Genomic DNA, 27,144 nt, shown 5'->3' on the forward strand with positions numbered 1-27,144 from the left:
AAAGGCCCAGAACCGGGCCACACGTCGTCCTTCCCCTGCAAACATTCAAAAATGACGTGTGCTTTTCTTGGAGCGGGGTGGGATTCAAAGGACACGTTGTAATTTCTGATTGCTCTCTCAATTGAAAAGTTAATGAAAATTATTATTATTTTTTTAAAAATTTAGATTTGAAAATAGCCATGTGGGTAAAACTACATAATGACAAAGCTCTCTGCCCTCTGGAGAGGTAATAGAAAATAGATCTGCTTTGCTGGTATTCTCTGGAATGTTCTTTTTTCTGCCGCCTTAAAAGCAAAGAGTTTAACAGAATCCAAGTGGAAGGCCAGGTGTTGTGGCTCACGTCTGTAATCCTAGCACCCTGGGAGGTCAAGGCGGGAACATTGCTTGAGGTCAGGAGTTCGAAACCAGCCTGAGCAAGAGTGAGACCCCCGTCTCTACTAAAAATAGAAAAATTAGCCGGGCAGGGTGGCACATGCCGGGTAGTCCCAGCTACTCAGGAGGCTGAGGCAGGAGGATCACTTGAGCCCAGGAGTTTGAGGTTGCTGTGAGCTAGGCTGACGCCACGGCACTCACTCTAGCCCAGGAGACCGGGCAAGTGTCTGTCTCAAAAAAAAAAAAAAAGAAAGAAAGAAAAGAATCCAAGTGGAAATGAGAATGGGAGAGCCCAGATGAGAAGACTATGGAGTTTGGTGAATGAGTGACCACCCAAACCTCGGGACGACAGTGACAGCTGGGTGACAGGGATGTGGTGTGAGCTGGAGAGGTTAAGACAGAGAGAAAGAAACAGCAGGTTAGCGACGGAGGGAGGATGAGGAATTCGGCTTGGGAAATATCCAATGTTGCCTTATTAACCAGAAATTCTAGAAATTTATAGAGAAATTCACTCTACAATTGGACAGTTTTCCTTGGCAAACTGAGAGTTTAATTAGTTTAGTATTTTATTACTGGGGATCTCGTTCAGTTTTACACGAGTTTCTGTGATGGAAGAATGCTATAAAATGTCAGGCCTCTGTTTATGTTCGGTTCAGTAGAGAATAAACCACATTCAAGTGCCAGCATATTTATTGCAGCCGGCACTCAGCGTTTCTTTGCTTTCTAAATGCTGAGTTAGTGTTTTCATTGGTGGGGCAAGTGTGAAGAGAGATCCGAGCGTGAATCATAGGGAGAAGGGCCTAGATGTTCCTTCTGGAAGCCTGAGACCCAGCGAGCGCCGCACCAGCGGTGGGCTTGGGGGTGCCCTTCGCAGCCTCCGTGGGCTGCTGAGGTTAGATGGGATCAGAGGTCTCGCCCGCCCTGACGTTGTGTGACTCTAAGACAGCAGCTGGCACACAGTCTTCTTTTCTTGCTTCTAAGAATAACACTTTTATAAAATTTATACTTAAAACATAGAAACACATGCTACATGATAGAAGGCCGACCTTCCCACACTTGCTTTTTGTGCAGCCCGTCTGGGTGGGAGGCTGTGGATAGCAGCCCGAGACATCTCCGGCCCAGCCCGGCCCCCAGCAGCACCTGTCCCCACGGCTTAACTCACCACTGGACCGGCCTCGGCGGGCTGGTTGCCTGGTGCTCCTTTATTCTTCATACAGTCTGCTCTGTGTATTTTCTGTGTGGTGAATCGTGGACACATTTGAGATAGGACAGGATATGAAGAGAAAAAAGCCAACAGATTGGGAGTGAAGCATACCTAGATTCATGTCCCAGTATTCTACTGCACAGATATGTTGACTTTTGAAGCTCAGTTTCCCCATCCGTGACCTGGGAATGACGGTGCCCACATCCCAGGGTTTTGGTGAGGACGAGGGACCCAAAGGGGAGCATCGTGCACACTGTGGGCATCTAGCAGGTGCTTAGCAGCGGGGCCTCCCCAACCTGTCTAGATGTGGACCGTGGACCCCTGTGCCCTGTGAGCCCTCCTGCAGGTGAGAGGGGCAGTCTGTCCCCTCTGTTAGAACATCTGGAAAACACTTCCAAGCATGTTGCCAATCTCCGGCACTGAGTCTCCTGGAATAATTCCCTCTCAGCCTGCCTCCCTCCCTGTTTCACTCCTGACTCCCCTCTCCTTGAAGAAGAGAAGAGGGGCAGAGAGAAGGGAGCTCTGGTTGGGGCCATGGTTTTAGGGAGACCACTGAAAGGGTCGGTGTGGGTGGGACCCAGGCAGAAGAGCAGAGCCCAGACAGGACTGCTGGGAGGAGAGGCGGGTTGAACCGATAGAAAATGAAATTGATCTTGGCAGTCATGGTATTGTGCAGTAGGGATTAGGGAACGTCTTGGGAGTGCCAGAGCATAAAGGTCAAGGTGTTTTGTAGCTGTTCCCAGTTTTGTCTGAGGCTATAGAATTAGATGAAATAAACAAATGAAGTATCTTTTTCATGCAGGCACAAATCTCATCACGCTTGTGATGTTTTCGTTGAATGTGCTGCCGGTAAGGATGTGGGTAGCTGTAAAGGAAATATTTTTCTTGGGGCACGTAATAAGTAGTTGGTGAAACTAGGCCAGGGAGAGAGTCTGTGTCTGGAGCTTGTTGTGGGAGGGGAGGGGTTAGGCCTCCTGGCCTCTCTTCTCAGCCCTGCCCCGTTGCACAGGGCCCTGTGGAGTGTGCTGCTTACCTCTTTTGCTCTGCCACTCTCGCTGGAAGCTGGGATTGCCACCCACTTTCCCTGGGTGTGGGGAGAGTGAAATGATTTCAGTGATAGTGCCTTGCGCTGAGATGCCCAGATAACAGGGCAGTGCATGCACACAGGGAAGGAGGATTTGGTTTTCTCATGGCCACCCTCATGTGGTTGTAGAGATGGAGAAGAAATACCAGATAAGATGGCCCCGGATCCCCTAACGATGGCGTTTTAGTATCACTGTGACACACCGGAGCACCTCCATGACTGGCAGTGCTGAGTAGCCCCGTGCTTCCGCTGCAGGGCTGTGCTCACCGGGAAAAGGTCTGAAGCCACCTGTATTCCTGAGTGCAAATTGCCTTCGCCAAGCCGGGTCTGGACAGATTCCTCTGCCGATAGGCCACCGTGCAGGGTTCCTAGGGCTGGAATCCTGGCTGCCTGCTCTCCCCTCAATGCCTCAGAGCATGGGTGATGCATCTGCACCGGTGACCGTGGCAATTGTTGATCCTTGAGTCTGCCCAGCGTGTCTTACTTCACAAGTCCTAGAGAAGCAGGGAAGCGCCGAACCTATTCATATCTACAAAGGCAACTGAAGAGAGTTAGCTGTTTTTTTACATAAGGCTATTGTGTGAGGTTTGACCACTCAAAAAATAGTTACTTGAGAATCTCCTTGTTCTTTAGTCTCTGTCTGTGACTCTTCTTTTTGCCCAAATGAAGTAGGATGAGCAGAATATGCCAACTGCTAGGACTTCTCTAAATGGCGATCTCTGAGTAGATCTGAGCGTGGATGACCTGGGCATTCTGGTCTGAAGCGAGAGAACTGGAGTGTCTTAAGGAAATGCCATCCAGGTGCTTTGCTTTTTGTTCTCCCATTGTTGGGAACTCTGTCCAAAATCAGGAGTGTCCTGCTGGGTGTGGAGGTGTCCATTTGGTACCTAAGGCTGTAACATGCAGCCTCCTGTGCCCTGGCCTGGTGTCGGGACCCCACCGGGCCTGGCGCATGATGAGGGCTCTGCGGCCAGGTTGGCAGTTGCTCTCACCTGGGGCTGCAGGATTCCTCCTCCAGCCTCCTCCTCCCACAGATTCACTGTGCTGCCCCGTCCTCCCCCAGAAGGAACAGACAGAGTTGTTCCTGGCTGCCACCTAGCTAGCCATGCAGCCACCACTGAGGCCACATTTTGGGGAAATGTGAAAGGCCTGTTTTCTGTTTAGATGTAACATTTCTACTCTTTGTAACTTACCCTTGAAATTTGCCAATTCATCAAGATTTGGGGAGCCCTTGTGATTTAGAATCCTGTACTCCAAGGAAGAATTTTCTTTTGACTTCTTTGACCCTTAGTCCCTGAAGAAGTTTTTATAGCATTAAGGGCCAGTTAGAATTTGGGGAGATAACATGAAAAGCATAAACTTCACACCTCTATGGGTTAGTCACATGACAATGTAGGCTAAAGAAAATAAGAAATGTGTAGGTATGTTTGTAAATTGATGTTGATTTGGTATCTCTTTCGTCCTCCTCCCCAAGTTAGCAGTAGGTATTTGATTCAGTTTAGGTCAATAGTAATGTCATTACCGCTTGAGAGCTTGCTGTGTACCAGGCAGTAAGTTATTTGCTTCCCATGGTTCTCTTTAAATCTTGATAGCAATTCTATGACGTTGATGGTGATGTTCTTATTTTACAGACGTGCAGAATTGCTCAGGGAGGTTAAATAACTTGCAAGTCTACAAAACCAGAAAAATGGTGTAAATGGAATTTGAACCAGGCCCAGCAAACTTTAGAGAGCTTGTCTGTTACATTGCACTTGGTATCTTTTTTGCTGGGTACCTGGTAGGCTCAAGGCAGGGTATTATTGCTACACCATATAAAAATAAAATCAAGAAGCTTACCATGAAGTGGAGAGTAAGATAGATATATAAGCAATAATATAAGGACAACAGTGAGAAAGTGTTACCGAGAAAGTTCAAGTGAGGTGCCTTGGGGTTAAGGAAGAGGCTGAGATTATACATATTTAACTGTGGTCCTTCAGGAAACTGGTCACAGAAGTGGTGTGCTTGAAGTGGACTGGCAAAATCTTACCTCTTGGAGGAGGTAAGGGAAAGATTTGTGGGTGGCAGTGACCGCCAAATGCCCAGGCCAATAAATAAGCTCCTAAAGAGACAATTAGATTGTATTAAATATAAATGCATCTATGTGGATTGTATACTTGTGTGTATTGTGTATGCTGGTTATACTCACTTACATTCTTTATAAAAACCTTATATTCTGTTGAAAAGCAAAAGGCTAGTGATTTTAAGTAGCAGTGTTGTCCAAACTGTGTTCTCTAGTTTTCCTGAGAACAAGAACACCTCTAAGCAATACTTATTATTAATAGACATTCATGTTTATACTGGCCACGTAGGAATGAGGTGTTGTGTTTTTTTTTTTTCTTTCAGGCATCTGTGAATGGGGCCACTCCCTTTTTAACATTTTTAAGAAAGTATCTGCTTTTGTCTAGCGTGTTGAGACGTTAGACTTCCTGTTTCTGCTTGATTTTGAAAATATCTTGTGTTTGCCTATCGCAGGTAATCCTGTGTTTTTTATATAGTCATAGTTTGTGGGCAGCAAGTACAGGCAGCAACCAGTCTGTCCCTGTTGTGGATGTGGAGACCTCTCTGGACTCGCAGTTAAAGGCTGCATAATGTATTCCACTGCAAGTGGCGAAACCTAGCTCCCAGAATAACAAGCAAGACAACTTTTAAAGTGACTGTTGTTGACCAGTACCTTCTGCGCATTTGTTTGGTAAGCTTGTGGTGGATTTTTCAAAAGGATGGTATAAATTATTTTAAATTATTCCTGGGCAGGACTGAGTCTCCCGAAGGTGATACAGGTGCCATAGTGACCATATCAACAGGGTGGCTGCGTACATTCCTCAAGTCTGTATGACTCAACCAAGACTCTGTGAAATTGTCCTTCTGATTGAGTACGGGAAGAAAATGCTAAAACTTGGTGAGTTCAAACTGCCTTCAGAATGTTTTGGATGTACTATCTTTGTTGGAATCTGGCGGAATATTCGGGTGACTAAGTAACATGGTGTTGCTGTCTACAAGAGAGTAATATCTGGCTGTGGCTTTAGAGTGGTTGTGTTCAACAAATCACTACTTCTCTGTCGCTGTGGCCCGGGGTGTGGGGAGCCAGTGTTAGGCTGAGGGAGCTGTGAGTATTGTGGGTGGAAAAAATGGCATCTGAAGTTTGCGTGTTTCATTTGTAAACAGGTGAAGGATTAAAATGTTTCAGAAATGGGGCTCTAAAAAGACTGGGTAGCTTTTTTACCCGAAATTCTTTTTTACGTTTTCCATGCACTTATTAACCGTAGGACGCCTCTGGTTTCCAGTGGTCTGTAGTGGTGGTAACACCCTGGGATGACCGGTAAACGCATGAGTATTTATTTCTGTTCTCCCATTGGGTAATTGTCAGAATATTACTGTTGCCATTTTCTTTACCAGCCAAAAAGCAATTTTACCTTATATAGAAAGCCTTTTGTACTTTTAGAATAATCTCTTGAGCTTGATTTTAGCCATACTTACTGCTTCCACAAGTAGACTTAATTTTATTTTTAAGATAAAAAGTTATCAAGAATTGAAATAAAGAAAGCATTTTAAATAGCCTTTAAAGTTACATTGTACATACTTTTGTCCAAGTTGATTCATAATATTTGCTTAAGTTTGTCTAAAATTTTTATGCTCAGAAGACTTTGTAGGGCTTTTAAATTGAATGCTAGGAAAAAACTAGAAATTGGAAGACATAGTTGGGTGTTGGTATATCTAATCTCTTGGCCTATTAATTGGACCCTTGGCAGCCAATAAATACTATTTCAGAGAGTCGTGACTTCTCATGTATAAAATGTGCTTACCGATACATCATTTATATTAAATGCACATTTGTCTATGGGACACCTGGAGCTGTACATGTGATTCTGTCTCTCTTTATACACACACACACACACACACACACACATTCAATCCAATACATAAAATTGGTTATGTGTCTATGAGTGTATAGCATGGCATATATGCAGTTGGAATCAGAGCCAGGTTTGCTTGGGGTGAGTTTTGGGTAGAGTTCCAAAGGGAGAGTAAATAACGTACTTTGGCAGAAAAAAGTATACCTAAAGCTTCTGAGGCTGCAGTGATTAAGTCACATGCGTTCATGGGGTTAGCATGAACCGTTTGAGAGCAGATTGAAAATAGCCAGGCTAGAAGTGAAGGCGAGGCTAGGGGGTGAGTGCCAAGCAGAGAATGAGAGTGGTCTAGTGGCCTTTGGGAGCTTCTCTACTCTGTGTTCCTGGTGAATTCCACGCTCAGACACCAGCATATGCTGACCATGTTGCCATCTAGTGGAACTGGCTGAAATGCATGTGCGAGTGCACTTAGGATAAATGATAGTGCGGTATCGTGGCAGTAGGGAAACTTACTTCTTTTTTCCCCAGGGATTTTTAAATGACAAATTAGAGAGAGGAGATGGATGTAACTGTGCTTCCCCCAAATTATATTAATTTAGACTCTAGAAATATGGAGCTGAATGCCAATAGAAGAATTTCTCATAGACAACGTTTGGACGCCACAGCATTAACTGTTTGCTGAGAGTGCAGGGTGTACATGGCCCCTCAGCTCAGCGCACGGACTGTACAGGAAGCAGCGCTTGAGAAGTTCTGCAGCAGAGTGAAAGCATACCACATATGGCCCTGGGCCCTTTATGATTCACTTGGGTTGGCTTGTTTTTCATGGGGTTAGAGAGTCCATGCTGGTGGCAGAGAGAGCCCTCTGACCCTGGGCACCACAGCCCACAGACCTCAGACCTCAGACACTGCAAAGGTCTGCCCTCCCTGCCACTCATCCATGCATGGATCCACTCAGCAGGTACTTGCTGAATTGCTGTTATGTCTCAGGCATTCTTCCAGGGACTGAGGATACAGCAGTCAACAAAGCAGGTAGAAATCCCTGCTTGGAGATCCTTGGAGAGCTGACATTCTAGTTGGGGGAGACAGACAAGCAACAAATAAGTATTATTAGATTGGTGCAAAAGTAATTGCAGTTTCCCACCATGAATTTTAAATTGTTATAACTAGGCTCAGACACATCTTTATTAATCAAAATAGAAACCATTACAATCAACACATTTTTGCCAACGAGAAATAAGTTTGTTTATTCCTGTAGCATAAAAATCCATGCTTTGAGATTTGAGGAACTCTTGGAAAGCATTTTCTGCATCCTGCTGGTTGTCGAAGCGTTTTCCCTGCAAAAAGTTGTGGAGACCACCACTTAAAGAGGTGGTGGTCGGTAGGCCAGAGGTCAGGTGAATATGCTGGATGAGGCAAAACTTCGTATCCCCATTGTTCAATTTCTGAAGTGTTGGTTGTGCAACGTGCAGTTGGGCGTTGTGGAGAAGAATTGGGCCCTTTCTGTTGACCAATGCCAGCTGCAGGCATTTTAGTTTTTGGTGCATCTCATCCATTTGCTGAGCATACTTCTCAGATGTAATGGTTTTGCCGGGATTCAGAAAGCTGTAGTGGATCAGACCGGCTGCAGACCACCAAGCAGTGGCCATGACCTTTGTTTGGTGTAAGTTTGGCTTTGGGAAGTGCTTTGGAGCTTCTTCTCGGCCCAACCACTGACCTGGTTGTCACCGGTTGTCGTACAAAATCCACTTTTCTTTGCACATCACAATCTGATCAAGAAATGATACTGGGGGGAGGGGATGGGTGTACACCTACGTAATGAGTGCGATGCGCACTGTCTGGGGGATGGACACACTTGAAGCCCTGACTCGGGGGGATGGGGGGGGCATGGGCAATATACATAACCTGAACTTTTGTACTCCCATAATAAGCTGAAATAAAAAAAAGGCACATAAGTATTGAGAATGATTAATGGAAAAAAAAAAGAAATGATACTATGTTGTATACAAGAAGAGAAGATGACACTTCAAAAAACAGGCACCCACTTATTGACCTTTTTCACCTTTCCAATTTGCTTCAAATGCCAAACAACTGTAGAATGATCGACATTGAATTCTTTGGCAACTTCTCGTGTAGTTGTAAGAGGATCAGCTTTGATGATTGCTCTCGTTGTCAACTTCTGATGGCCGGTGCTGAATACTGCCTGCCTTCATTTTGGTATGGAGATCAATCCTTTGGGTTTTCCCACTCTTCCTCCGTCCATCAGCTGTTAAGTATGAGAACCTACAGTCTCCTAAAGCCTCCCCTGTTCCCTGTCTGCATTCATTTTTAAGCTCTTTGGATATAATTAACATAAGATAAAATGTCTACAGTCCTACGGTACTTGATCACAGTTCTCAGTATCATACCCTCACCATGATAGTAAGAGAGTATTAAATGTTATTTAAAATGAGTTTGAAAACAGGATTACCAGTTGAGGAGAGAGTACAAACTTGTTGTCACCAAACACAGCTTAACCTGGACAATTTTTGGCCAATATTCTTTGTGTTCTTGCTTTACTTTGAACCAGCTCAAACCTTTTTTTTTTTTTTCTCCTTCCATCTCCTTTAGATCTTATGACCATTGTCCTCTGGACACAGGCCAAATCCTCTAATTCCACTTTACGATGAAGGTCAGACGAGTGCTAAGTATAGAAGAAAATGACTTTGTGCTGTCACTTGCATCGTCTCCTCTTGTTTAATCACCTCGTGGCCTGTATCCAGTGGACAGAATGACATGAAGCATTTGCATCTTGTGAAGGGAATTCATCCCGAACTCTCTCTTGCCTCAGTCTTTCCCTTCCTCTTAAAGCTGATCTCCCGTTATAGATAGTGTGAGATTCACATCGTCATCATATCGTGCATTTATATTTGTTGGTATAGCACTTTTTTTGCTAACGGAGGTGATTTCTATGTCCGTTTGTGTATGTTGTCTATAAAAATGAGCTCTACAATCACATCAGCTTGAACTATTAGGGTTAGCATTGATTTGTATTTTTTGGATTCAGTTCTTTTTTCACCAAAGTTCTTTGCCTGTCACCAAGAGCCCGAGGGCACAGACCTCTGTGGTCTTTTGGTTTCTATTTTTAGGAGAAAGTTGCTCCGGGCGGAGCTCTCTGAGCTGGTTTTGGTGAGAACCTAAAAATCAGTACTTGCTGGAGGAAATTTCATTATCAAAACTCAGGACCAATAGGACAGCAAAGCACATGCGGAGATACAGGTATTAATGTGGGGGCTGCCCGAGCAGCAGGCCCTAAGGAAACCTGACGGGACGTTGCGGCAGCTCCAGCTCACCCCCTGACAGGCGCATCAGAGTGCTGCTGCACGTGGGAGGTGGAGAGTGAGAGTGCTCAGTTAAAGGTGCGCCGAAGAGAGCCTAATTAAAACCCTAACTGATTTCCCCAGCTTCCGGAAAGTCATGCTCTTGGGATTCAGTGTTTCAGCTGTCGGGCTGCCAGTGGAAGTGCCGAGATGCAGCGTGCTGTGTGTTGAGCCCCAAGTGGACTTTGAACACATTCTAAGGCAAAAATCTGCCCCATCTTAATAGACCAGGGCTCTCCGTGGCTGATTTGCCCTTCCTCCTGCTAGCTGTTGAGCTTCTACCCTTCACCACAAGTGCCACCAAGCTCCTCGCCACACCCTCAGCTCCTGGGAGAAATCCTGGGGCAGACCCGACCTCGCTCCTGGAGCTTTGATACAAACACAGCTTCCTGCACCTTGTCCCACCCTACGAGTCCTGCCCTTGCTGCCCCCGTTGGGGAGGCGGCCACCTTCCATATGGCGGGATGTTCCCACATGGGGCCCATCAGGAAGCCCCATCGGGGAGGTGGGCCGGCACCAAGCAGTGAATGGAGGAGGACGGTGAGAGACTGGGTCCTCCTCCCAGGCCCCCACCCCGTCTGTGCCCCAGAGGCTTCTCAGCACCACCCACTCTGCCCCAGCCTGGGGACTCTGCTCTCTGCTGTCACTGTTGCCAGACAGGCCAGACTTGGCCCTGCTGGAGACGGGGCTCCCAGGCTGGCGTCTGGCCTTTGGTGGACAGCAGGCTTGCAGAGATGGGGCAGAGGGCTTGGTCCTCTGGGCATCCTTGGGCTGCTTCTCCCACGGTCCTTTAGGTGCTGGGAATGCGGTAAAGCCAGCAGGAACTAGGAATCTGCGGGCACTGCTCCTTCTCAGCAGCCCAGGGCATTCCATCACTTTGGCTTTTACTCTACAAGAAAGAGAAACCTTAGGTTAAACTGGTTCGTACAAAAGAGAATTTTTTATTGGCTCACATAACTGAAGCAAAGTTTGATTTAGCAGTTCAGTGATGTCAAGAACCCATTTTCTTTCCGATCTGCCTTCTGTGGTTGACCTTGATCCTGACCTGGCTTCTCTCATGGTAGTAAAATTCTGCAGCAGTTCTAGACTTCATATCTTCCACACACCGTCCGGAAGGAGCAAGAGCACTGGCTTCTGGTGGCTCTGTCAGAGGAGCGAGTGGCCTTTTCCAGAAGCGCCTGGCAAATGTTTGAATGACGAGTTTATTGGCTGTAGCATCTGCTGTGATGACTGGCTCAAGCTTGGGTTGCCTAAACCCGTCACTCCATGGTGAGGCGATGGGGCCGTGCAAATGGGACTGCCAACCCCGGAGGAAACTGTCAGATGCTGTCGGGGAGAGCTAAAGCACAGAGTTCGTGAACCACAGTAGCGCTGCAGATCACAATGGGAAATTCTCAAAAGTCGATAAAGCATCCCCAAGGTACTGTAGATCTGGCCTGGTAAACGTTGAACAATGAGAATAAGAAGTAGAGGAAATTAATTATAGACAGGTCCTCAACTAATGGTAATTATATGTCCCCATCAAACACTGAAGTCCAACGTAATTTTTCTTTAAAAACTGTATAATAAGGCCGTATGTTCCTGCAAAGAATGGCCTTACATTTTATAGCTATGACCTTAATCACCGTATTTGATTATTTTATCTATTTTAATTGAAATAAATGGGCTCTGGATAATGTAAAGCTTTTGAAGCTACGCACACATAAACAAAATAGAGCAATCAGTTATATGGAGTTTTATTGAATTTTCTCTAGATTAGTCCTCCAGGAGGATGGCTGTTTAGGGCAAGGGAAGGAGGGTACAACATTCAGAGGGCTGGTGAGAGAGTGAAAGGCACAGGGAGCCAAGAAACGCCACTTTGTGGCAAGTCAGCTGGGGCAGAGGAGGTGCCCTTTGATCTTTTCGATGAAATCTGTGGTTGGGTTATAAGACTCCAAACTCCACAGCCTTGTCCCCAACCAGCCAGTCTCCCTGCCACATCCCTGAGGGAAATGCATGCACAGAGGGCAGCCAGAGGAGAGGAGCCCTCTGCTCTGTGGGCTTCAACCCAAAGCCCACGTGGGTCACAGGAGTCAGATCCGGGAAGCCCGGGCCAGGCCGCAGGGGACCATGCTGCCCGAGGGCATGCTGTGCCCCCAGAGGGTGGCTCCTGGAGCGGAGCCCTGAGCTCGGAGGCCACAGTGGAGATCTTGGAGGTTTAGTTTTCATTCCTGTTAAGATGCTCGTATGGTGAGCCTTTGGATGAGCTGTTTGAACTTGGCGGGCTTATTTTCTCACTCATGACGCAAGTTTGAGGAATCAAAACCTTCCTTGAGTGTTAGCTTTCTGATTCTTGGGTTCTGGGCAGGGTGTGGTAGGAAGTGTCGTGTGGAACTGAGGTGCGGGTACGGGTGGGGACTTAACCCCTCCGTGTCAGGACATACGAACAGACGGGGGATGGCACAGTTTCTGTAGCGCATGCTACAAATGTCTCAAATAGCCACCAAGTGGCTGGACTGGCTGAGCACCGGGTGTGAATTGCTGCAAGTAGAGTGTTATTAGTTGGCTATCACAGGGCATTTATGGCCAGAGCTCACTGAATAGAGGGCTTGTTTCTTTTGCCAAACCAGAATTGGAGATTGGCTGCCAGGCTTGTGTTCTGGGACATGCAGATATCAGGGATATTATGGAGGCAGTGCGCATGAGGCTAGCCCAGACAGTGACTTGGACTTGGACTTCTCTTAAAAAGTGGTTTCAAAGCTATGGTTACCTTTTATCCAGGGCGGGTGGGCCTCACTGGTGTTTTTGGTCTTCTGTTTTTTTAAGAGTCTGATTACAGTGGTGTTGCACACTGCTGTGGTTTATTGTTGTTTTAGTGATCCTATTGCTCAATAACCCACCAGTGCTCTGCTCTGCTTCTGGTTAGCACCAGAAGAACTCCACCTAGGAGAGAGGTTGTTTTTTAATTTAATTTTTTAATTTTTTTTGATGTTAGTCTATATAAATCAATGGTCCCAAACTCAAATGCCTACAGGAACCAGATGAGTAATATGAAAGTGTACATAGTGCTCTGTGTAAACAATTGAGAGTCATGAGGCCAGTGGCAAACTTAGAGAGCACAGGTCCCACCTAAAGGCATGGAAGTTCAGATGAAAGATAAGACTTATCTGGCCAAAGAAAACTCCCCTATGAGCTGCATTCAGACCTAAGGCCACCAGTTTATGAGCTTTGGGCTAGAAGCCAACTGACTTTACCTATCATTGCATTGCTGTGTTTGCTCACTGTCAGAGATATGAGATTTTATAGATGTGAGCCTTTTATAGTTTCGTTTTTGTCATTGATTTCAGCTTTTACCCTAGATTAGAGTACTGTCTACTCCTGGACACGAAGGCTACCATAATTTTCAGCCACAAATTGGAAATACCTCAAAAGAAATCATATCCTCATGAGAGTCATTTATTGGAGACTGAATCACTTTAGAGAGGCAGAGATGGAAATCTAAATCAAAACAGTTTTGAGTATTTTGCATCATTTAAAAAATTTGCATCACTGAGGATAAGGAACCCCAGGCATTTGAAACTTACATTTCTGCTTTGCAAGTTGTCTACTGGGTATATTCAATCTTCTTTGCCTTTTCTTGGTCTTAGGCAGGCATGGGGTTAGTGGCCAGGGCAGAATTGGGAGTAGGACAGGCTTGTGTTCATTCTCTTCCCAACCCTCTACACACTGTTAATTTCTGCATCTCTGCTTCCTACCTAGGGTGCTCTGTAGACTTCACCTCTGCAGGGAAGGAACAAAGAAACCAGTGAATTCATTTGCACTTAGATAATAGTCATCACCGGCCTTTCCTCCAAGGGACTTGTGTTTTTAAAAGAGCCTGATAGTAGAACAGAAAATCAGGCAAAGTTTAACCCAAAGGACCGCCTCTCAGATGAGTATTTCCTTTACTACTAAGAGGATAATTTGGGTCTTGGGAGCCTCCCAGGCCGGCTTTAGGTCCGACCTGCTGGACCAGCACCTGCTGCTGAGCATGAAGGGAGTTTTGAGTTTATCCTTATTTTTTTTTACAGTATTCAAACTTATGTCAGAGTCCATGTAAATCCTTGCAAATGTATTTTTGTAAGAAATTGATGGCACCCAGCTTCCTTCTGTCTGGTGTTGGTCAGAGGGAGAATTATGGGAATTTAAATATTCTTTCCTCAAAGCCATGTAACTAAAACTTTGCTAAGCTCGTGGATTTTGATAATGCTTTCCACTGCCTTCTTTCAGGAAAGCCTCTTGAATGAGCACTCTGCCAGTGCTTTCTCTACTTTCTTAACACAGGTTTATTCTGGAACCCCTTGCAATTTGGCTTCTTACTAAGTCCTCTTCCTGGAAGGATCAGTGGTGCCCACCTAACCATCATAGGCATTGGTCTTTTCTTCAGCCTTCCTTTCTGACCTGGTTGCATTCTTCCTTTTCTCCTGCCTCTCCCCTTCCTTTGCTGGCATAATTCCATGACTGCCTCCTCCTGATCTGACTGAGGTACGTCTATGAGCTTTCATAGCACCTCCTGCTTTTCTGCTAATGAACTTATCGTACTGTATTTTAACTGGCATGTATGTATATCCTTCCCCAACTCCTTCCCACCCTCCACCCCTAACTGGCTCTGCAAGGGCAGTTACCATGGCTGTTGTATCTCCACCATTTGCCTTACACCTGCACATGGTAGGTGCTCGATGAATGTTTGTGGGATGAAGAAATACATAAACAAAGATGACATCTGAACAGTGACATCTGCAGCTTCCTCTCAAGCAGACAGTGAATCCCTGGTTTCTTCTACAACCTTTGGTTCTTCTTAGGCCCCTTGGACCTGCAATTAGAAGATATAGAGAGGATAGTAGATGCTGCCATAAAAGGTGACATCTGGCCCTGAGGAAGAAGACAATTGTCAGGAAATCCTGGCCATTTGTATTCAGCCACTTCCTTACCAGGCAGTCACTTGTTGCTTATGTCGCATGGCTAACTGTTGATGAAGTGTATGGAATGGACAAATTTTAAAGTTTCTGACCATCAACAGAATGGGAATCACATTGTTCTGGAGACCAGGCAAGTGGGCTATAATGAATTAATCGTCATTATGGAGGAAGAACTTGAATATCTGATTGACAACTATAGAGAAACACAGACTAAGAGTTGGCGTAACTAATATAGTATTTTTTTTTCAAGAGCACAAATTCACTTTATCTACTTTTCATTAGTTTAAATCCTTGATGGGTACAGCATCACACGGATTTTGTGTCCAATGGGCCTTAGCGGGAAGGTTGCTTTGGAATTTGGCACGAACCATATTACTGTTTCCACAGACCCAAGTTACCTTCCCCAGATTACTCTGGTTTTGTTTGGTTTGCCATCAAGAGTCACTGTGTTGTTCTTTGCTTTGTATACATAAGCACATCTCTTACCCAAGTAGAGTTCAGTTTCACCTCAGGCATAAACACCTTCAATTTTAAGAAGAGCCATGTGCTCTCTTTGAAAGGTTCCAGAGACCCACTTACAGCCAGCAAAAATGGCCTTGGACCACAGCCTTCCAGACATATTTGCCTTTTAAAAGTCCTGTTCCCAGGAGGCCTCCACGGGCTCCAAGATGGTGTTGTGTATATACAGAACCATGTAGACAATACTGAACTTTCTGGGTCATTTAAGGAATTTTAAATGTAATTTTAACTATATGCAATTTCACTTTTCAGATTTTAGAACCCAATGTCCCTCTTCTTGCCTCTGAAAACATAACTCCACTATATTAAGGGAGTTGCATCTATTCTGTAGCTCTCCTGTGTATTGGGACAGGCTTTCCAGAGCACCTAAAAAAAATGTGAAATCTTGATCATATGCATCTTCTTGTTGCTTGAAATTGGGCTGAAATTGTTGAGTGGGTGTAAAGAATGAAAAAGGACAACTTTATTAGGCAGGTTGAGTAAGCAAAAGTAGGTTTATATCTATGATATAGGACAGTATGATTAACCGTTAGTCTACTTCATCAAAAACAAATTGTATGTTCTAAAGCTTCTGTGTAGTAAGAGTAGATACTCTATGTAATCTGTTTTAGAAATACTTTCATCAAAGACTGTGAGCTTTATAGGAGCCCTGGCACTCCCTGGGAGAACTCTGGTTAAATGGGAAATAGATCCGCTCGAAGAGCTCAAGGTCACCCCACATCAGTTGGCTGGCTCAGACCTCAGACTCATATGTGTGAAGTGGAACTCCTCGCCTTCACCCTGGGCGGCCCCGCTTCCTCCTCTGGACTTCTTCTTTTCTATTAATGTCTGGCTCCCTCTTTCCCCAATTCAGCCAAGCTCAGAGCAAGCTCAGCTTTGCTTTCTGACCTCCCTTACTGCTCTTATTCCCTATTCTCTTGAGGCATAAGAGAAATTTGCCTTCAAGTATTAATATAATAATTTGTACTCTGCTCAACCAGAGATGCTATAGTGTAGAGAAAAAATAGCATGGAATGAAGTCAGAAGATCCACATTTAGCCTTAGCTCACACTCAGTCCTAGCTAGGTGACCATGGGCCAGCCACTTAATTTTTCTGAGGGTCTGTGTCCTTATCAGAAGCAAATGGAGTCAGTAACACCCAAGATTTCTTCCTTACAGGGTTGTTATGAGGATTGGTGACAATGTGTGCAGAAGCACTTCATGAGCTAGAAAACATCTCCTTGCTGAGATATTGAGAGTAGAGATGTGTTCCAAAAAGTGCCTCACATTATACCTAACATGTAGTAGGTGCTTCTTCATAAATTATACTTGTTATTGCTGATGATATTAAGACATAGCTTAACATAATCATATAAATTGTTTAGTTCTATATGGGGTTGCTGATTCAGAATTTGGGCCTGTGGCCAAGTGGTATACTTTTTTGTTCCTCTGACCCTATAACAAGATATTTTAGACAACCAAGGTGCTTCCTTTTTACATTCACAGATTAATTTCATCCATTAAAAAAGCAGATGGCAAAATTAATTACACATTGTGCAATGATCGGTCCCAAATTGGCTTTGGAAAGCCCAGCATGTTGTAAATGAAAACAGTGTCTGAAGGGAAGCTTGCTCCTAAGAGACTTGCTTAATAGAATGTTTATCACTCGAGAGAAATTCATGCTTTGAGTAAAGAGGTGTCTGGAATTCCCATCTGGGATTTATTAGTACATGTATTCAGGTGGTCCAGTGCCGGATGTTAGTTTTTAACTTAAAGGAAACAAAGTTTCCAATTTGAAGATGGTGAGGTTGCTGGTCTTTTAAAGTGGGCAGCTGCTGCTGGTATCTTGCTGGCCCTGGAAATTCCATCAACTGAAATGGAATTTTGTTCAATCCATCTTATTAATGGTCCCTAAGACAATTGTGGTAGGGTTGATAGGTGACTAGTAAGGGTACCTCTATAAAGATAAGCACGATCCATTAGTTGAAGTCTAGAATCTGGTGGACTTTACTAGGGATGTTTGCGTTTGCTCAGCATTCTCTGTTTATGAGGGTGTTGAAGGAAGTGCATCCATTCTGTTCATGTTGTAAAACAGAAGGTTTGCAGCTGTCAGAATTATTTTCTTCTTGGCTCCTTTTCTGACAGACTTTTTGCAAACTTGATAGGTTTATGGATTGTTTCAGATTACTAGCCTCAGTTCTCCAGATGCAATGCAAATTTTCTTGTCTTGCTTTCTTTCTTTGAAGATAAGAGATACTTATGCACTTGGTTCCTTGTAAGGTACTTTTCAGGTAGGGAGAAATTAAACTTATTCTTACATGTTGTCATAATTCAATATTATGAGGTGATTAAATAATTATTAGTTATATGATGCCTTCAAAGTGCCCAACATGTGTTACACTCTCTAGAAAGGAGAACAAACAAACACAAGGTTTTAAATAGCTTATGGATCTGCCTCAGAAGACAACTAACATCGAAATTATCAACTTCAAGTAGAGTAGAAGTTCACTGTAAAAGTTTAGGTCCACTGTGGGCTTCAGTAGGCTTTATAGAGGAGTTGAGTCTGGCTTTGGGAGGGGTAAAAAAAGGGTATAACAGTGAAAAAAAACAGACCAGCACCAGCTGCCCCCACATTGTGGCTGCACAAGACGTCATGATTTATCATACTGTTCGTTTCAAGTAATTTCCAGTTAATGAAAACAAGTGTCAAAGATTCTGAATGATTACTTTTCTAACCACTTATATCTGTGTGGGTGGGGTGCACATTCATGATTTTGCCTCTAGTAGCGTCATTCACAGTCGCTTGCGTTGCCGTTGCTTTCTTTGAGAGAGAGGTTGGTATTTCAGCTGGATCTGGGGTTGGGACCTCACCCACAGCCGTCCTATCCTGCTACCTCCATGGGTGCAGCCCACAATTGACAGAGGCAGCCAATTGTTGTGGCACATATAAATTATTGTATTTCCTTAATGAGCATTTGAATTTTCAACCTCGGTGTTGTTTATGGGAAGCCAGCTTAAAATCTGTCAGGTAATGCCAACTAGAGATGATGGCTTGACTGACAGCCTAGGACTGGAGGAAAAAATGCCTATCCAGGAAACATTTTGATATGAGATTAGAAAAAATGCCTATTAGCCTGGCACGGTGGCTCACGCCTGTAATCCTAGCACTCTGGGAGGCCAAGGTGGGAGGATCGTTTGAGCTCAGGAGTTTGAGACCAGCCTGAGCAAGAGCGAGACCCCATCTCTACTAAAAATAGAAAGAAATTAGCTGGACAACTAAAAAAATATATAGAAAAATTAGCCGGGCATAGTGGCCACATGCCTCTAGTCCCAGCTATTCGGGAGGCTGAGGCAGAAGGATTGCTTGAGCCCAGGAGTGTGAGGTTGCTGTGAGCTAGGTTGATGCCATGGCACTCTAGCCCAGGCAGCAGAATGAGACTCTGTCTAAAAAAAAAAAAAGAAAAAGAAAAAAAAATGCTTATCCAGGAAATATTTTGATGTGAGATTACAAATAAGGGGAGACAGAACAGCATAAGTTAATGATAATTATAAGGGTTCTAGCCACCAATGCCTAAGTGAGAAAAAACTTACTAGGGGTACCCTTACTTAGGGCAAGTCTGAGGAACCATCCGAGCAGACAGGCACTCATGGCAGCTGGAAATATGGAGGCTGGAGCAGAGCTTCCCAAATGTTCTTGGCTTGTGGCACCCTTAGTGTTTCTGTAATTTTTTTCATGTCATTTCTAGGATAAAATAAATACCTAACAGTTCCATTTATTAAGTGCTTAGGTCCAAAGAACTAATAAGTATTTATATACTAGTAACTTTGTCATCATGTGAAAAAAATAATATATATAAATTGAATGATAAAAAATAATGTTTTTATTTCATTCTTCATTTACTACTGGAATGTGTACACCTGTTGGGCACCGCAAGGTCCAATCAGGAGATAAACTATAACAGTAATTTGAATAGGAAAGTTTAAAATGAAGAAGTATTAACTAGGAAAGCAATATGGCAGTTCCTCAAAAAATTAAAAATAGAATTACTGTATGATCTAGCACTTACACTTCCGGGTATATACAAAAGAATTGAAAAAAGGTCTCAAAGAGATATTTGTCAACCCATGTTCATAGCAGTATTATTCACAATAGCCAAAAAGTGGTAGCAACCCAAATGTCCATATACAGATGAATGGATAAACAAAAAGCAATAATATACATACAATGAAATATCATCCAGCCTTAAAAAGGATGGAGATTCTGAAATGTTAGAACAAGGATGAACCTTGAGGGTCTTAAATGAAATAAGTTAGTGAAAAAAAGACAAATATTCCATAATTCCACTTACATAAGTTACCTAGAGTAGTCAAGTTCATAGAGACAGAAAGTAGAAAGGTGATTGCCAGGGGCTGGCAGGAGAAATGTGGAATTAGTCTTTAATTAGTCTTTAATGGTTTAGAGTTTCAGTTTTGCAAGATGAAAAAAGTTCTGGAGATAGATGGTGGCAATGGTTGCAAAAGAATGTGAATGTACTTTTTTTTTCTTTCAGTGGATGGAAGCTTTTTGACCTGGTACAAACATTTTGGTTACATGAATTATTTTTGTACAGTTTGAGTCAAAGTTGTAAGTGTGTCCATCACCCAGATAGGGCGCATTGTACCTGTTAGGTGTAGTTTTACCTATCCCCTCTTCCTCCCTCCCACCTGCTTGACTTCTGCTGAATTTTACTACCATATGTACACACGAGTATTGATCATTTAGTACCAATTTGATGGTGAATACGTGTGGTGCTTGTTTTTCCATTCTTACGATACTTCACTTAGAAGGATGGTCTCAAGTCCCATCCAGATTGTTACAAAAGGTATTAGTTCACCATTATTTTATGACTGAGTAATACTCCATGGTACACATATACCACATTTTATTAATCCACTCATGTATTGATGGGCACTTGGGTTGATTCCACATCTTTTCAATTGTGAATTGTGCTGCTATAAACATTCTAGTGCAAGTATCTTTTTAATAAAATGTCTTTTTTTCCTTTGGGTAAATAACCAGTAGTGGGATTGCTGGATCAAATGATAGGTCTCCTTTCAGTTCTTTGAGGTATCCATAGAGGTTGGACTAGTTTGCAGTCCCACCAACAGTGTATAAGTGTTCCTTTCGCTGTGAATGTACTTAATGCTACTGAACTGTACACTTAAAGCATTATTAAGATAGTAGATTTTATGCTGTATGTATTTTACCATAATTAAAAATGATAATAAAAAGAAAACAAACTGTTTTAAAAAAGAGAAATGTTATCTATAATGGAGACTGGCTAACAGGAAGTAAAGAGATCTTTAAAGAATAGAGGATAGCAGATATGAGGAGCAGCCGCTACCTATGGGTCTGATATACAGCACTCCCCACAAGCTTTCTGTGAGACTCTAGCTCAAAAAAAAAAAAAAAAAAAAAAAGAAGCAAAACACTGGAACAGGTTGCTATTTCTTTGGGACCAGATCATATAGTTGGCTTGTCTTTAGAGGCCTTTTGATGTGAAACAATACAAGCCTTAAACACAACATTTGCCGTGAGTGTGTGCGATGTTCACAGTGTGAGAGGCCGTGCAGAGACTAGAGGGTGGGAGGGAATAGCAAATTCGCAGCTCCATGTCATGCGCACTCTGCAGCATAAGGTCGTTGGGTGGAATGGTGGCTGATGTACCCATTTAAATTGTTACCTCTCTCTTTCTGTCTGTCTATTTTGGGCTGATTGTATTCAGCTGAAATTGAGAACATTAAATGGCATATGATGGGACGTTGCTGAAGTCAGTAGCAAAAAATCTGTTGAAATAGATTCTGATTGAGAAAGTTAGTGAATTTCAGCTCTCTTCTGTCTCTGCTAGGAAATGGATGGACTTAATATTATATTACCTTTTTTTTAGGTAAGCCAGCACACTGTTCAGATTAGCAGTCTCTCAGATAATACATCCATTTTGGTGAGGTCTACAACTTTGTAGAACCGGTAGATATTTCTATAGCTTTTCTTTAAGGACAGGCTGAGTAACTTAAGTTTCGTTACCTGACCTATTCAAGTAGAAAAACTTCTGATCCATGCCTTTCCGTGCTCTCCACAAAAATAGTCTCCCTTTCCCCTGAAACCCTGTTTGGATAAGTTCTGCTTCAGTTTGCGTTTTCACCACTTGCTGAGTTCGTCTGTTGAGTGTCAGCCTTGGCCGCTCTCACCTGGCAAAGCCTTTCCTGTCTCTTAAACAGTGACCAGTTAGCACAACGGTTAACCTAATAGATTCTACCCACGTCCGAAACTCAATGTCAAAATCAAATTATCACAGCTAGAAGTGGATTCGACTTTCAGACAGGTCTCAGACCAGGAGTCTGTGGTCCAAATTCCACATATGGAACACTATTTCTGTTTTCTTTGTGGATTCCAAATTTCAAATTTTTTTCAGAAACCTGAATAAAGCTCTTAACTGCTCAAATGCAGTCAAGTAGGGGCCATTACTCAACCTGCCTTGGCATTGTTTTCCACCCCCTTGGAGTGAGCACACCGAAGAGAAAGATTATCACTGGCTGCCTCAAGCAGAGCCCCTTGCTTCTGAATGCTCCGCGGTAATCAATAACAGATGTGTGGCCAGCACTGGAAAGTTGCATAACTGTCTCACACTGAACTCAGCTACAGTCAGCCAGCCAGTGTGACGGGGTCTCCATGAGGTTGTTGAAACAGAAAATACAGTTAAAAACCTATATTTATCTCGTCACAAAATTATTTCCTTGCTGTAAGGAGTAAAGGCAGTGATTAGAGTGGAAATAATTTGACAATTCCTGCCCTTAGACTTGAATTTCAGTTCAGTAGAGAGAGGACCTTTCTAATGGTTAGGAAGGAAATGGGGCTGTCTTTTAAAGGAGGGAGCCTCTGCTCATAGAGGTGATCAAGGAGGTTCTGGATGAATTCATGTTGCCGAACATTTGTCTAGCAGATTGCTTCACCAGCCAGGTAGAGGAGTAGAGTAGATGACCTCCAAGGTTACTTCCAAGCCTGAGTTTCTGTGACTGTGACTGTTGATCTCGTTTTCCTCCTGCTGCTCCTCTGAAGGAAAGCCAAGGATGCATTGGTCAGACGTGACACCATGCCATCCTGCCCTAGTCTCACCCTGCCTCTCTTCTTCCTGGGTGAATCCTTTCTGTGGCCTCCTCTCATGCTCTCCCCATGTTTTTTTAAATTAATTAACTAATTATTATTATTTTTAAATCCAGCCTCTGTCGCCCAGGCTGGAATGCAGTAAGTAGCATGATCACATCTCATTCCAGCCCTGAACTCCTGGGCTCAAATGATCCTCCCATCTCAGCTTCCTGAGTAGCTGGGACTATGGGCATGCACCACCATGCCTGGCTAAATTTTATTTTTATTTTTGTAGAATTGGGGTCTCACTATGTTGTCTAGGCTGGTCTCGAATTCCTGGCTTCAAGCAATTGTCCCACCTCAGCCTCCCAAAATGCTGGATTATAGGCGTGAGCCACTGCACTGGGCCTAGCCTCATGGTGACCCCATTAACCTGGGTACAGTAAGGCATTTCAGCCCTTTTATATTCAGTTTCTATTACTGGACCACATACATTAAACTGCCACACCTGTCTGGAATATCTGTAGGGCCAGCATTTAGGGCCTCTTAACCAACACTGCTAAACCGCCTAAAACAACCTTCCTTCTTCATGATAATATTTGGAAAAGTGGTAGAACTTCATAATTTTCAGTGCTCTGTCACGTTCTTGTGACTACCCTGGCATCATCCACATTGTACAGATGTGCAAACAGAAGTGCAGAGAGGTTACATGACTTGACCATTTTTTAGAGGGAAAATGAGGGAAGGGTGAATAGGAAGAAAACCCATCTCAGTGCAAACGAGGCACAGCCAGTGCTTGCTCTGCTTGTGGCAGTGTCAGCACCCGGGCCCAGGTTCCCAAACCGAGTCTGGTGCTCCTTTCCCCGCTCCTAGCAGCGTCATATCTGAGCAGGCTTAGTTAGTTAGGGTCTTTACTGAACTTTTAATTTAAAAAAAAAAAAAAGAGGCCGGGCTCGGTGGGTCACGCCTGTAATCCTAGCACTCTGGGAGGCTGAGGCGGGTGGATCGCTGGAGCTCAGGAGTTTGAGACCAGCCTGAGCAAGAGCGAGACCCCGTCTCTACTAAAAATAGAAAGAAATTACATGGACAGCTAAAAATATATATAGAAAAATTTAGCCGGGCATGGTGGTGCATGCCTATGGTCCCAGCTACTCGGGAGGCTGAGGCAGGAGAATTGCTTGAGCCCAGGAGTTTGAGGTTGCTGTGAGCTAGGCTGACGCCACGGCACTCTGGCCCAGGCAACAGAGTGAGACTCTGTCTCAAAAAAAAAAAAAGAATTATAGTTTCATGTATCTGAATAAATAGAAGCTATTGATTTTATAGCATATTTAAAGCATTGAATATGAGGAATAGAATGACTGTAGTTTGAGGCTGTGATCAAACCATTTGAAAAGAGAAAGTTGAGCAATCCATGCTATTAATAGAACCATGGCCTGCCTGAAATGCTATGAGAACCTCCCATTACAGCAATCTTTGAATTATTCCTCTGCAAAATAAAGGACTTGAATTTTACAGGCGTAGTTTAGTAGAGTGGGAAAGTCTAGATATAGGAGACAGGAGGCCTAGTCTGTGTTCATTTGGTCTAAAGAGCATTATTACCTAGTTTTGTGACCTTGAGAAAATCATATAACCACCTTTTCTTTAATTACATATCTGTAAAATGGGTATGATGACCCACGGGGGCTAATTTGGGAGTCTAAATAAAACCTATGGAAATGCAAGGCATTATTGCTAAGTACAGTCAGCCCTCTGTATTCATGGGTGCCACATCCGTGTATTCTACATCTGTGGATTCAGTCAACCGCAGATAGCAAATATTTGAGGGGAAAAAAGTTCCGCAAAGTTCCAAAAAGTAAAACCTGAATTTGCTACATGCTGATTATTATGTTGAATCCACGCAAATGAAGTAATGTGTAAGCATCGTATTAGGTATTATAAGCAATCTAGAGATGATTTAAAGCATATGGGAGGATGTGCGTAGGTTATATGCAAGTTCTCCACAATTTATATAAGGGACTGGAGCATCTGTAGATTTTGGTATCCAAGGGGGTCCTAAAACCAGTCCCCCATGGATACTGAGGGATGATTGTGTCATAAAAGAAGAATGGACCGTAGATCATAAATTCTTCAGAAAACATTTTCAGACTTGATTTTGAGAGTGTGTGTGTGTGTGTTTAATCATCTGCAAAAAGCTTTTTAACAAGGAAGACTTCTTAGGAGAGAAATAACAAACAATGAAAGCCTAGGAGAAAAGTGTATCCCAGATGTATTATATTATTGTCTGCCTGTGTGTGCTCATCTCAGATGTCAGCACTTCTCCCCATTCCCTCACAATTACTCACTCACATCCAGAGCATTAGTGACTGTAGAATTTACTGGCGATGTCATCGGGGAGACTGAGGAGAGGGTTTGCCAATAACTTTAAACTCCAAAGACCTGGGCACCAGTAGCATTCTCCCTCCCTAGTCTCCACACACACCATCAGCTGTCTTCCCTCATGCGGCTCTGCCCTATCCGGCCCTCAGACTCCCCAGCCTCATCCAGTACAGAGGGTCCCTGTATTATGACAGTTTGACTTACAATTTTGTGACTTTATGTGTATTCTACTGAAAGTGACAGGCATTCAGTAGAAACCATACTTGCAGCACCCATACACCCATTCTGTTTCTCACTTCATGCAGTATTCAATAAATGACATGAGATATTCAACATTTTATTGTAAAATAGGCTTTGTGTTAGATGATTTTGCCCAACTGTCTAATGTAAGTGTACTGAGCACGTTTAAGGTTAAGGTAGGCTTGTCTGAGCTACGATGTTCAGTAGGTTAGGTGTATTAAGTGCATTTTAGCCTTAATATATTTTCAGTTTACAATGAGTTTATTCAGCTGTAACCCCATTGTAAGTTGAGGAGCTTCTGCACTCAGCAATGCATAAACTTAAGGCCACTTGAGGCACAGAACTTGACCTTCTGAGATGGGACGTGACTCCACTGTCATTTGAACATCTTCTTCTCCATTTCTGGTAAATATAATTTTCTTAAGGCAAGGAAAGCCGAGTCACCTGGGCCAGGAAGGGCTGTGGAGAGATGCCCACTGCAGCCCGGCTCTACTTTGTAAGGTTCAATGTGGACGTGTCTGAGGACGATAGGAAGGATCCAAAGCCGGCCCAGCCAGGTGAGACCAACAGCACAGATCTTTCCCACATATGAGGAGAGAGAGCGAAAGCCAGCTTTATATATAGATCATGGAAGTCTTTGAAGACTTTCAAGGGTATAGACATAAATAATATAAGAAAAGTTGAGGAAAGCCTCAAAGTCAAATAGAAGAAAGCCGATTCAGCCTCATGTCAGCAGGGTAGAAATAGAAATATTGATGACATGGTGAAATGACCATTTTTTGTGACCTGAGGTTCTTATGAACTAGAGGCTGTAGGCACATAACTATTAATAGTTTACAGAGATGCTTAGTGTTTTTCACTGCAGAGAACTTACAACATTCTTGAATGTGAGCAGAGCATGTGATACCTCCTGAATAAACTGTACCTTCTCTTCCCTGTTCTGCTGGTCTTCTCCTTTGTGTGAGTCTGAAAACTTGCTGATTCCCCTGTTCTTAACAGACATCTGGGCAGCTGTAAGCAAAGGCCCAAAAGCCCAGGCCTTTAAAAAAATTTTTTTTAAACAGCTTTATTAAGGTGTAATTTAGGAATAGATTTTTCTGCTGCTGTGTGATAAAGTTCAGTTGAGAGTTGGTGTTAATATACCTTCCTTAGAACCAAGGTGACTTGGGTCTGTGGTCAAAATTACCAAAATTCTATCAGTAAGCTTCAGGTGAATAGGGCCCATTTACATGTAATACATGTAAATATTTGATAATGCCTGAATGGATGAATAAATCATCAGAATCTTAGCATTTTCTGTCTTCCATCTTGACATAGAAGAGAGAAGATCCATTATTAGATAATGTAGGAGTTCAACATGGTATGTCAATGCAATTTAGTATCAAATGAGAAGTGTTGCTGACGTAGTTGCTATTTTGTGTCAAGTAGTATAGAATAGATTGCTGGGGTGACTTTCATGCATATTGCCGGGCTAAGGATGTTGGAATGTTTCTTAAACATACAAGAATGAACAGGTCTCACCTACAGGAGATAACAAATCATTATGACGTACTGGAGCATTGTTCACTGGGGCTAAAAAGTATCTTACCCCTTTTGAATGAAAGCCCAGCAAAACCAGGATGACCTAGTATATATCTGGAAGCAGCAGCAGACCAGGGGAGCCCTAGAGAATCAGCTGCCCTTTGTCACCCTGTTGCATGGTAGAGGCATGGGGCAGTGTAGTTTGCCTATGGCAGATGGCTTTGGGGTTATAGAGGAGACCGAAAAGTGCCCTTATTCTCATATAGTCTTTTAAAATAAGCTGAACAGTTGTTGCTCTTCCAGCTAGATCAGGACATTCTTCCCCCAAGGTGACTCCTGGTTTGCATTTAAATGCAAAAGAAGTTTCTCTCCAGGTTTCCTGAGGATCATGGTGAATGTTCAAAGATCAACTTAGCAGCTAACATGATTTTGAAGTGAATTATAAGGCTGACGTGGCAGCACTTGAACCGTTCATTCAGCACTTGTTCTCCTTGGCTAACCTGAGATAGACTAAAGGCCTTTTTGCGTACCCGTGTAAAAAAAATA

General features: G+C 43.4%; 1 protein-coding gene and 1 pseudogene across 3 annotated transcripts in view; one reads left to right on the plus strand and one right to left on the minus strand.

Annotated features, from left to right (window-relative positions):
• The window catches only part of TNFAIP8 (TNF alpha induced protein 8), a 119,072-nt gene that overhangs the window by 49,902 nt on the left and 42,026 nt on the right, over nt 1-27,144 (plus strand). The window contains exon 1 of one of the 3 annotated variants that reach the window (XM_045566149.1): nt 5,131-5,595. The exons of 1 other annotated variant lie outside the window; for it this stretch is intronic. In XM_045566149.1, coding sequence (XP_045422105.1) covers nt 5,529-5,595 — 67 coding nt within the window. In that variant the 5' untranslated portion in view covers nt 5,131-5,528. Of the gene's footprint in view, nt 1-5,130; nt 5,596-27,144 lie in introns of those variants that run through there. One more of the 3 variants, XM_045566152.1, reaches the window with a different exon arrangement.
• LOC123648406 lies at nt 15,124-15,459 on the minus strand (annotated as a pseudogene).

The sequence above is a fragment of the Lemur catta genome, chromosome 12 (assembly GCF_020740605.2).
Source record: "Lemur catta isolate mLemCat1 chromosome 12, mLemCat1.pri, whole genome shotgun sequence".
In the NCBI taxonomy this organism is placed as follows: domain Eukaryota; kingdom Metazoa; phylum Chordata; class Mammalia; order Primates; family Lemuridae; genus Lemur; species Lemur catta.